This window comes from Trichosurus vulpecula, chromosome 4 (assembly GCF_011100635.1).
Source record: "Trichosurus vulpecula isolate mTriVul1 chromosome 4, mTriVul1.pri, whole genome shotgun sequence".
Taxonomy (NCBI): Eukaryota; Metazoa; Chordata; class Mammalia; order Diprotodontia; family Phalangeridae; genus Trichosurus; species Trichosurus vulpecula.
In genome coordinates this window covers 163598210-163611114 of record NC_050576.1, presented here as the reverse complement: position 1 = coordinate 163611114, position 12905 = coordinate 163598210, and the positions used below count along the sequence as shown (strand labels likewise).

At 37.1% G+C, this 12905-nt stretch overlaps 1 protein-coding gene across 1 annotated transcript in view; it reads right to left on the bottom strand.

Annotated features, from left to right (window-relative positions):
- NUP210L (nucleoporin 210 like) overlaps positions 1-12905 on the bottom strand; it is a 117186-nt gene that overhangs the window by 37575 nt on the left and 66706 nt on the right. The window contains exons 17-20 of the mRNA XM_036757428.1: positions 10536-10728; positions 8789-8877; positions 8389-8493; positions 6193-6294 (exon numbers count right to left, since the gene is read on the bottom strand). Coding sequence (XP_036613323.1) covers positions 6193-6294; positions 8389-8493; positions 8789-8877; positions 10536-10728 — 489 coding nt within the window. The remainder of the gene's footprint in view (positions 1-6192; positions 6295-8388; positions 8494-8788; positions 8878-10535; positions 10729-12905) is intronic.

Below are 12905 nucleotides of genomic sequence, written 5' to 3'. Positions count from 1 at the left end.
TCATTCTTTGAAGGTCCCTCTTAGAGGGCAGAGGGCACTGTCTCCTGAGACCAGCCACGACACTTCTGGAGCCTAAATACCTCCCTCTACAACTTCTAAGAATCTCTGCTGATTTTGCCTGCTGGGGCCAATCAGCAGTGTGGAACAGTAGAAAGAACAGCATATTTGGAGTCAGAAGTTCTTGTTCAAATCATGGCTCCACTGATGGTATGGCTTTATAACATTTCTGGGCCTTACTCAGTTTCTCATGTGTCAAATGAAGGAGGAAGGACTTGGATCAGTCTTTCAGGTCTCTTCCAAGTCCAAATCAATAATCCTAAATCTAATCTCTCTTGTATTTAACAGCCCTTCAAGACATCTGTCACTGTTGTTCAGTTGTTTCATTCATGTCTGACTTTTTGTGACCCCATTTGGGGTCTTCTTGGCAAACATATTGGAGTGGCTTGCCATTTCCTTCTCCAGCTCATCTTACAGATGAGGAACTGAGGCAAACAGGGTTAAGTGACTTGCCTAGGGTAACAAAACTAATAAGAGTCTGAAGCCAGATTTGAACTCATGAAGATGAGTCTTGGTTCCAAGCAAAGTGCTCTATCCACTGAGCCACCTAGCTACCCTAAAGATATTTAATAATCTCTTAAATCCAAATCCCATGGCCTTCTATCAATCCTCCTTCTCCTTGACATCCTTGTTATCTCTGACACTCTTAATCCCTCTCTTGGTGCTCTCTTCTTTCTAGGTTTTCATGACACCACTGTGGTCCAGTGATGCTGGCCTCTTTCCAGGTTCCAGACATTTTCATTGGCTGTCCTCCACACCTGGAATGCTTTTCCTCCTCATCTCTACCTCCTAGCTTCCCTAGCTAATTTCAAGTCCCAACTAATATCTCATCTTTTACAAGTCTTCCCTGATCGCCCTTAATGCTAGTGCCTTCCTTCTCTTTATTATCTCAAACCTATCCTGTACTTATCTTGTTTGTACATAGCTGTTTTCATGTCTTCTCCATTGGACTCTGAGCTCCTTGAGGGCAGGAACTGTCTTTTGCCTTTCTTTGTACCCCAGTGCTTAGCACAGTGCCTGGTGCACAGTCGGTACTTAGTAAGTACTTGCTGACTGACAATTCAATCAAAAATTGAATTTTAAATGAAATTTAAATTTAAAAAACCTTCACAATAAACACATAATCCAGAAAAACAAATTCACACACTGGCCATGCCCAAAAATTAATGTCCCTTCTGGAAGGATGTGGGTGGTATGATTCATCTTTAGCACTCTGAACTAGGTAGATAATTACATTAATCAGAATTCTAAAGTCTATCAAAGTTGTTTTTCTGTATAATGTTATTAACGGGCAAACTGTTCTACTTCTGTTCCCATCACTCTGTATCAGGTCGGACAGATATTCCCAGTTTCCTCTGATACTGTCCATTTGGTCATCTTTATAGAACAATCTGTTTATCCACTCCCCAAGAGGTAGTTATGCCCTTAGTTTCCAGGTTTGGGCTGTAAGAAGAATGGCTTACAAGAATTTTTGTATACATGGGTCCTTTCCTTCTTTCTCTGATTTCTTTGGAGTATAAACCTAGTGGTGGGATAGTTGGGTCAAAGGGAATGCACAATTTAGTAGCTTTTGGAGCATAGTTCCAAATTGCTTTTCCAAATGGCTGGACCAATTCGCAACTCTACCAACAATGTATTAGTGCACCTATTTTTCCAAAGTCCTTCCAACATTTACCATTTTCCTCTTGCCACCTTTGCCAATCTGATGGATGGATCAGAGCAGAATTGCTTTAATTTGCATCTACCTAATTATTAGTGAATTGGAGCAATTTTTTCATATGGTTATTGAAGGCTGGGATTTCTTCCTTAAAAAATTGCTTGTTTTAGATAAGTATCATTAAGGAAAAGCTCTTCTATTTCAACGATTTATAGTGTTTTAAACAGAAACAGATGTTGGATTCTGTCAAAAGCCTTTTTGGCATATATTGATATAATTGTTTTTTGTTATTTATATTAACATTTTATTACATTTATAGTCTTCTTTGTGTTGAACTCCAAATTTATAGTGTAAACACAACCTTATCATAGCATATAATAGAATATGTTGTAGTAGCCGCTTTGCTAATGTGCTATTTAAATTTTTTGTGTCAATGTTTATCAGGGATATTGATTTATAACTTTCTGTTTTGTCTCTCCTTGATTTAGCTATCAAAACCACATTTGTATCATAGAAAGAGATTGAAAGGGCACCGTCTTTTCTTATTATTGTAAATAGTTTGCATAATATTGGAATTGTTCTTTGAAATGTTTGACAGAATTTATCTGTAAATCCATCTGGTCTACGAATTGTTTTTTTTTTTCTTTGGGTGTCCACATATGTCTTATTCAATTTTTTTTGTCTGGTATTAGATTATTTAAATATTCTCCTTTTGTTAACTTGGTATTTTATATTTTTCTAAGTGACAACAAGGGCAGCTAGGTGGCACAATGGATAGAGTACTGGGCTTGGAATCAGGAAGACTCATCTTTCTGAGTTAAAATCTGGCCCCAGACTCTCACTAACTGTGTGACCTGGCCAAATCACTTAATCCTGTTTGCCTCAGTTTCTCATCTGTAAAATGAGCTGGAGAAGGAAATGGCAAACCACTCCAGTATCTTTATTAAGAAAACTCCAAAATGGGGCCATAAAGAGTTGGACACGATTAAAGCGACTTGACAACAATAAAAAGTAACTACAATCTCTTAACCGATGGCTTTTCCTTAGTTCTTATCTCCCTGACTTCTCTGTAGCTTTTGACACTATCGACAATCCCCTTCCTCTAGTGGGCATTTCTTCTTCTCCCTTGGCTTCTGTTATCTATAGTTCTCTTCCCTGTCTAATTACCCCTTTTCAATCTCCTTTGCTTGTTCATCATTCTCCTCCTTCCTCCTCCCTTCCCAACACTGGCACAAGTGTTCTCAATGCTCCATTCAGGAGTTTCTTCTCTCCTTTGGTGATCTCATCTGTTTCTTTGGGTTATCCTTAGGTATCCTGGGGCAGATGATTCCTAAATCTATGTATCCAACCTTAAACTCTCCCCTCAATTTCAGTACCTCATTACCTGTTACAACCTCTCCTGGATGTAACTGTTGCCATTTCAAACTCAGGATTTTTCTGTTAAACTCTCCCTTCCTACGAACTCTCCTATTTCTTCTGAGTTCATATCTATCATCCCAGTCATCCAATCTTGGGTTTGACACTCTTCCCTTTTCTTTTAGCCCTCTCTGCCCCACCCCCAAATGCAATCAGTGGCCAAGTTCTCCACTCACACGGTCACCACCCTCAGGCTCTCATCAACTCTCAGCTGACCTACTGCAACAGCTTCCAGTTCATCCTTCATACAACTGTTAATGTAATCTTCCTAAGCCAGAGAGATAACTAAGGCACACCCCCGCCAAAAAATATTCAGTGACTCTCTCTTCGACTCCAGGATAAAACACAACTTCCTCAATCTGAATTTTGTCACTCCCCACAATCTGGCTCCAGTTGCCTTTGCAGATGTATTTCATATTACTTTTCTTTATGCAACCTACATTCCAACCAAATTAGTATACTAAATGTTCCTTGAACTTGGCGTTCCATAATATCTTGGCCTTTCTACACCTGTTCCCCAAGACTGGTATGCCACTCCCCTTCACCACCACCTCTTAGAATCCTTAACTTCCTTCCAAATGAAGCTGAGATACCATCTCCTACACTAAGCCTTTACTTATCTTCCTGCCTTCCCCCAGTGAGCACTTCCTTTCTCCTCAAACTATCTTTATTTATTTATTTTATGTATATTTTTTATCAGCCCAATAGAAGGTAAACTCCTTGAAAGTAGGACAATTTTTGTTTTTGAACCCCTAGTGTCTTGGATATAACAGGCACTTAATAACTGTTGGGTCAAATAAATTTAAATCTTTGTCCAATTACTTGTGATATGTAAGAATTATGAGTGGCCAAAGGATATGAATAGGCAATTCTCAAAAGAAGAAATTCAAACTTTCAACAGTTTTGTAAAAAAAATATTCCAAATCACTAACAAGAGAAACGGAAATTAAAATTCTGAGTTTCCACAATACACCCATCAACCTGGTAAAGATGACAAAAAGGAAAATGACAACTGTTAGAGGGACCGTGGGAAAACAGGCATGCTAGTATACTACTGCTGGATGGATAGCGATTTGGAATTATGCCTGGAAAGTCACCCAACTATATAAACTCTTTGACCTTCAATATTACTACAAGGCACCTATCTGCAAAGATCAAAGACAGAAGGAAAAAACCTATATACAAAAATATTTATAGCAGCTCCTTTTGTTGTAGCAATTAAGTGGAAACAAAATGAATGTCCACAAATTGGGTAATGGCTGAGCATTGTTCATATGGTATATGAAAAAAATGAATATTATTGCTCCACGAAAAACGATGAAAGGGACAAATTCAGATGAACCTTGCAAGATATGTATGAACTGATGCAGAGTGAAGTGAGCAGAACCAGAATACAATAGTACTGTAAAGGAAAACAACTTTGAAATGCCTAAGAACTCTGAACCAAATCAATGACTCCAGAAAATTGATGATGAAGCATGTTTCCTATCTCTTGGAAGAGAGGGGATAATGGACTGTAGGTACACACATACTTTCAGATACATATATATATATATATATATACACACACAATCCTTTCAGATTATTTGAACCCCAGTAAGACCCAAAGCCTGAACTAATCATCCAAACTGCTTTGCTCTATTCTAAAAATGCCCCTTTCTGTGTCAGCAACTTCAAAGACCAGATAAGACTGACAAGGGGTATCTTTCCTGTTGGTGACAGGATGTCTGCAACCAGAACAGTGGGATTTCTCTTGGGGACATCTGCATCTTGGGATCATAATCTCTAAATGACACTACCTTGTCAATTGTCTTGTTCAACTAAGAAACTTCCTTTCTTATGATATGGAAGTCATAAAATCAAGTAACACAGACATGCTGAGTTGGGAATAAAAATGTATATAAACCTTCTCATTCCTTTGTTCAGACAGTCAGAATTTATGCTCTGGCTCCTTGTACATACAAGTAAGCTAGCTTTGCTAGCTTTAAGGGAATAAACAACATGAATTTACATATCACCTAACTTGTTTGCCTCCTTTAATCAAACTTTCAGGTTGACTATATATACATATATATATATATATTTATATATATATATATATTTATATATATATATATATATATTTATATATATATATATGCAGAGATGAACAATCATGAGTTTGTTTTGCTTGACTATACTTACTTATCACAAAGGAAGGCTTTATTATTTTTTAAACGTGTGTATGGGGAAGTTATATAGGGATCGTGATAGTAATACAAGAAAGAAAAGTATTAATGAACATGTCGAACCCAGGAGAAATTCATGGTTTAATACACAATCCTCTTTTTCTGTTCCTTGTATATAGAAATGTTCATATTGGTTGATGTTTGTCAAATTCATAATAAAAGAAAAAAAAAGCTTAAAAAGAATTCCAATTAGCTAGAAATAATATTTTGGTAGAAGCAGAGAAAACACCATGAAATTTGCCCAAAATGTTTTCTGGAGGATGAGCTTTAGAATGATATGATGTAGTGTTAATGTGATTAAAGATCTGGGGAGGCTTTCTTGTAGGAAGGCCCACACCTTTTGCTAACTAGATGTGAGCCCCAGGCCCTAAAAAGGGTATATATACCCTGAGGGTAGCCGTTAAGCTCAGAGAGAGAACTGCAAGGGCCCTCAGAAGCGCAAGCTTTCAGAACTTCAGGAAGACAGGACACAGGCAAGCAGACAGCTAGGATTTGTGAGTGAATGTTTACGAGAAGGCCCCAGTAGAGGGGAAAGTTGCAAGATGGCTTGGCTCCCTGCTGCAATACTATGTTTTAATTTCCTTGCTGTTATAGTGAAGTAGACTTACTGGTTTTGGGATACAATTATTGCTCTGTTGAACTGGAGTTACTGATTTGGGGATTTGATCCTTTGGTGTCTGAATAAATGTTTTACTTCTTTTGCCTTCTATATGGAGAGTCTCTTACATTCTGCAATACAGAACTATACAGGCATATTCATGGTTACCATCGATATTGTGAATCTTGCCTGATTGATACATGTGATAAAAGCCTGGAGTGTGCGGACTCACTCACCTGAATAGAACTATCAGTTTCCATGTAGGTGATAGTGATAATGTCTTGTTCACTGCTATTGACCAAAAAATAACCAGATCCCTCCACAAGACTAAATATTTCCTATAGGAAAAAAAATCAGTTTATAAGGTGTTAACAAGGGGAAAAAAAATCTATATGTCATTCTAAAGAGAACATGGCTAAACTAATTAGGGTCATGTTACTTTAGAGAGATGATTACCATGATAAATTTTTTTAAATTAAATTATTTTCTATATATCAAACGTGTTTTGGTGTCACTATTTTAGAAGCTATGTTAATAACTTTATCAAGATTTTAGATTTAAGAACTAATCTGTACCACTCTGCTCTCCAACATGATTCAAGTTAGTTACAAGTGGGCAGGTCTTACTTTCTTTTTTTTTAATTTATTTTTTGTTTTTAGTTTACAACACTCAGTTCCACAAGTTTTTAAGTTCCAAATTTTCTCCCCCTCCCTTTTCTTTCCCTTCCCCCCCAAGACGGCATGTAATCCAATATAGGTTCTACATATACCTTTGCATTAAACTTATTTACATAATAGTCAAGTTGTAAAGAAGAATTATAACCAATGCAATGAATCATGAGAAAGAAGCAACAAAATCAAAAAAGAAGAAAAAAGAAAAAAAAGAGAGCAAATAGTTTGCCTCAATCTGCATTCAGACTCCATAGTTCTTTCTCTGGATGTGGAGAGCTTTTTCCACCTTGAGTCTTTTGGAGCTGTCTTAGAACCTTGTATTGCTGAGAAGAGCCAAGTCTATCAAAGTTAGTCATCACAGATACCATGTGTCTATAATCGTGCATAATGTTTTCCTGGTTCTTCTCCCCTCACTCAGCAACAGTTCATATAAATCTTTCTGGGTTATTATGAAGTCCGTCTATTCCCCATTTCTTATAGCACAATAGTATTCCATTACATTCATATACCACAACTTATTTAGCCATTCCCCAATTGATGGGAATCCCTTTGATTTCCGATTCTTTGCCACCACAAAAAGAGCTGCTATAAATATTTTTGTGTACATGGGTCCATTTCCCAGTTGTATGATCTCTTTGGGATACAGCCCTAGAAGTGGTATTGCTGGGTCAAAGGGCATATGCACATCTTTATAGCCCTTTGGGCATAGTTCCAAATTGCTCTCCAGAATGGCTGGATCAGTTCGCAACTCCACCAACAATGTAACAGTGTTCCAATTTTCCTACATCCTCTCCAGCATTTATGATTTTCCTGTTTTGTCATGTTAGCCAATCTGACAGGAGAGATGTGGTACCCAAGAGTTGTTTCAGCTTGCATTTCTCTAATCAATAGTAATTTAGAACATTTTTTCACATGACTATAGATATCTTTAATTTCTTCCTCTGAAAACTGCCTGTTCATATCCTTTGACCATTTATCAATTGGGGAATGGCTTGTATTCCTATAAATTTGACTCATTTACCTGTATATTTTAGAGATGAGGCCTTTGTCAGAGACACTGGTTGTAAAAATTCTTTCCCAGTTTTCTGCTCCCCTCCTAATCTTAGTTGCATTGGCTTTGTTTGTACAAAAAATTTTAAATTTGACATAATCAAAATTATCCATTTTGCATTTCATAACACTCTCTATCTCTTGTTTGGTCATAAATTCTTCCCTTTTCCATAAATCTGACAGGTAAACTATTCCCTGCTCTCCCAAACTGCTTATAGTATCAGCCTTTATACATAAATCGTGGACCCATTTTGACATTATTTTGGTATGTGATGTAAGATAATGGTCTATGCCCAGTTTTTGCCATACTATTTTCCAGTTTTCCCAGCAGTTTTTGTGAAATAGTGAATTCTTAACCCAGAAGCTGGACTCTTTGGGTTTATCAAAGAGTAGATTGCAATAGTCAATTACTGCGTCTTGTGTACCTAACCTATTTCACTGATCTACTACTCTATTTCTTAGCCAGTACCAAGTAATTTTGATGACTGCTGCTTTATCATACAGTTTACTATCTGGTATGGATGGCTAGGCCACCTTTCCTAGCATTTTTTTCATTAATTCCCTTGATATTCTGGATCTTTTGTTCTTCTAGATGAATTTTGTTATTATTTTATCCAGCTCTAAAAAATAACTTTTGTGTAGTTTGATTGGTATGGCCCTGAATAAGTAAATTAATTTAGGTAAAATTATCGTTTTTATTGCATCTCTTACTTTCACATCAGGGTGATTATATATTATGGCAGTGTCAGGCATCACAGTCACATCCTCCACCAGGAGCAATTCCACAGCGGCAGACCTGGGCAAGTTGGAGAGTTCCTGAAAATGTAGTAAGAACCACAGAAAGTTAAAAATAAATGTCTCCTTTTAACTTCCTCAACCCACCACCCTCACTGCCAAGTCAGAGAAGTTAACCCTTATAGGTGCTAAAAATACAGGGACACATTTTTTGGACATTTAACTTTGGTTAAGAAACAGTCCTTCAAATAAAAAGTCTCAATCATCAAACTTATTTAATCTATATTTTCTGATCCTGACAGTAAGGGAGCTTACTAACTAACCAATCAAACCCCATTTAGAAATGTTAAGAAATCTTTCTTTCACTCTTACTTACTTTTGGGCTATGTTTCACTGAATAGCCCACAAAATCGACGCCAATGAGCACGGTCCCTTTGAGCTGGTGTACCTTCAGGATCTTATGCCCTAGAAACACAACAAAGAACTTCATAAAAACCAAAAACCATAAAAACTGAATAATGGAGAAAGGTTAGGGGGAAGACTTAATTCTACTGATTTTTTTCAAAGATTAAACAAATAATATTGTTTCTGTACAAGAATTTGTTGGGAAGAAAAACAAATGGCTATTTCCTTGTGATATCCTCCTCCTGCAATTCGTGATGCTTAGGGCTGCCAAAACAAACTTCCTAAATCAGTACTTTTCATCATTTCACTTCCCTACGCAAAACCATGATTACCTATTTCCCGCTGGATTCCTCACAGATGTCACAGGATGATCATCTAGTACAGCTCCGCCCAAACTCTTTAACCTGGCATTCACCATCCCACAAAATTCGGGCCCACCTTAAAACCCTAAGCAACCTCTATAGTAACAACCCTCTTATTCAAGTTAGGCCAATTTCCTTTCTGGCTTTCCACTGCACTATTCTCAGGAAGGCATCTGCAGATTCCTTTAGAACCTCTATCCCCCACTTCATCTCTCTATCCATAGCCTACGCATCCTTCAAAGCCAAACTAAAAGCTCACTTCCTCCAGGAATCTTTTCCCATATGTCTACAACCTCCACTAATTCTCTAACTTCTTTTGTACTTTATTAGACTGTTCCATTTTAATTGTTTATCCCACACAATTCAAAATATTTAATAACAACATTTGTTAAGTGCCCACACTATGCTAGTTACTAAGAAATTACAAAGTTTAGAGAAAACTGTCTGCCCTCGCGGAGTTTACCCTCTTGAATATATCTATAATACACAATATAACAATTAAATAGCAGAAATAAGTGTTACATGGGGTACCAGGTGGGAAGGTCATTACCAACTGGGCAGGCTCAGGGAAAGTTTCATGGAAGATGGTATTTAAGTTGTGCTTTAGAGAGTCAGTAAGTGTGAAGGGGGTAGAAAGCAGTATAAGCAGAGAGAGGGGTAGAGGAAGGAATAGAGTATTGAGCAGTTTGACTAGAGAATACGGTAGGTATAATGAGGCTGGAAAGTAAGGGTGGTGCCAGATTGTGGGGACCCTGAATACCAGGCAACTTGTATTGTCCTGTTTTTAAATTATTTCTTAAGTATATGCCTTATCCCTGCTATTAGATCTAAAGCTCTTTGTGAGCAAGAACGTTGTCTAATGTCTTTTTTTATACTCTCCATTAGGCCTAGAATAGTCATTCAATCAATACTTGGAAATACAATTCAATAAACATTTATTATGATTGATTCAATTTCATTTTCACAAGAAATACAACGCTAGAAATGAAGTAACTCGCGTCTTTTGTGGACGTAGGTAGGATTTTTAAATTCAAACACAACAAAAGAGATAAGGTTTTGATGATCAGACTTGAAATGAAATCTTTCTACAGGTACAAAGACATAGCAGGCATATTGGAACATCCTGTAAATTCCCACAGGAAGCAGAATTGCATTTAGAGTGAGAAGAGTTGAATGTGAGTTCCAGTTCTTCCACTTACCTGTAAACTTTCATCTAACCTCTCTGAGCTTCAGAAAGGTAAAAGTAAAATTACAATGATATTTACACTTACCTACTTTACTCATGGGGTTGTGAGAATTAAATGAGGTAACACATAGAAAACACGATTATAATCATATAGTATTAATAAAAATTACCATGTAGTCTGGTTTGTCCACTTCCATCATCCTTGGCAACCATCAGCATTAGTTTGTAATCCTCAAAGTGGGCAAGGCTTTCATTGGAGGATTTCCATTCCAACATTAGGGAGCTGAAGTTATCAAATTTCCTTCGGTGCTGGTCAAACACCGCCAGTTCAAGGATAGTGTTCCTCAGGCTTGACACAGGAATCTGAGTTCAAACACAACAAGCCCCAGTATTATGGTAGGAACCAAATTTTTTATAAATTATTTTATACTCTGCACGTTGTTAAAGTTAAATCATTATATTGATAATCCCTCTAGACACTCAGGCATCTGAGAGAGAGGAGACTGACCACTGTATCACTATACTTTAAAAACATATTCTACTTACTGATAGCTTTTATTTTTCCATTACTCTCATTTTCTAACATATTCCTCCTTTTCTCTCTCCCCAATGGGCCATCCCTTGACACAAAGCATCAGAAAGAAAAAAATGCAGTTCAGCAAAATCAACCAAAACATTGTGTTTGAAAGCATATGTGTAATATTCCACACTCCTAGTCCTCCACATATGCAAAGAGGGGAAGAAGGTGCATTCTCCAGGGCCAAGGCTTGTTATAATTAATAACAATGTTCAGTTTAATTTCTTTTCTTTCCATTTATATACAGTTGCAGTCATTGTGTATATTATTTTCCTGGCTCTGTTTATTTCAATCTATATAAGCTGAATAAGTCTTCCCATGCTTCTTGGGATTAATCAGATTCGTTATTTCTTATAGCACAGGACTATTCCATTACATTTACGTATCATAATTTTGTTTTCTAAAATGCACTTGTAGATTAACATAACAAAAATCTTTCATTTTGGTTCTGCATGAATGATGGGTTCCCCCACCGCCATCTGCCCTGCCTCCTGCTTTGCTACTTCTCCCCTTCTGGACCAATATACTCTGCATGGGACCATGATAACTTTCCAGTCTCCAGGGAAGTTAATCTGTTTGGCTTTGAAACTCCTGCCCTGAGGCTGAGCCATCTTGACTGGGGAGTGATTCACTGAGTGAATATAAACTTACCTAACCCACTATACCCAGTCAGCCCCAGACCAGACACCACACTTCATACCCCATATAGGCAATTTTGCTGTCAGTCCTGCTACTGTGTATGTACAGTCCACTCCTATGTCCTTTCCATCTCTTGTTCTGTGCAGAGTAATCAAATCAAACATTACCACTGCTTCTAGAAAGAGGGTGTCAGATGAATGCCCTTTGGATCAACTCATCATATATGATTTCCCAGACCAAAACTCTCTTCCTTCTATCACTCTCTTATATGTGTTTTCTTCTCCATTATAATATAAGCTCCTTGAGAGCTGGGACTACTTACTTTTTATATCTTCAAGGGTTAGTATAATGCCTGGCACATAGTAAGCAACTTAATAAATGCTAATTTATTAATTCTCAGTATACAATCTTTTGTGTACTTTATTTTTTGTGCACTTTAAAGTACAGAATTTAAAAGTTTGTTTTTCTCAATTAATAAATATGTATTTTCCCTCCATTCCACCTCCCTCTTTTCCCAGGGGGCAGGGGGGAGAAACAAAACCTTTAACAAATATGCATAGTCAAGCAAAACAATTACCACACAAGACATATCTGAAAATGTGTCTCATTCTGCCTATTTAGTCCATCACATCTGTCAATAGATAGGCAGTGTTCTTCATCACGAGTTTTCTGGAATCATGTTGGTCATTGCAATGATCAGAGTTCTTAAGTCTTTCAAAGTTGTTTATTTTTACAATGTTGTTGTTATCGTATAAATTTTTAACATACAGAATTAGCCAATCTGTTCTGTGTATCCTTAAACAAGACATCCTTTCACCAAAGGGTGGAATTATAGTTAGGAATCAATTATTATGGGTAAGCCAATGATCTAATGTTTGAATTTGTCTCTCTCTCTCCCCAACTCTAATTACTACTAGTCATTCCACTACTAACTTGCTAAGTAAGTACTTTTTACAAGGAAGCACAGAATGGAATTAAGTTAGTTAATTTACAAGCCCTTGTAGGGCTTGCATTCTCAACACTGTATATCTTACAAACCCCAACCTGTGTGCTTCTTAATAACAATCTATCAGTATACACAATTGTAGCAAAGGCATTTACTAAGATGGCATAGTAAAAATAGTAGTTTTAAAACAATCTCTCCACAAACCTGGGATGAATTTTCTTCCATAAATACATAAAACATACACAGGAAGAGTAGTCTCAAACTTGAGAAGAACATAGTAGTGACACAACATGTACAATATACATGGCAGGATACATTAGCTACACAGGCAGTTCATGACTCTACACAGCTCCAAGGGTCTCTGACAGGTAGATTAAT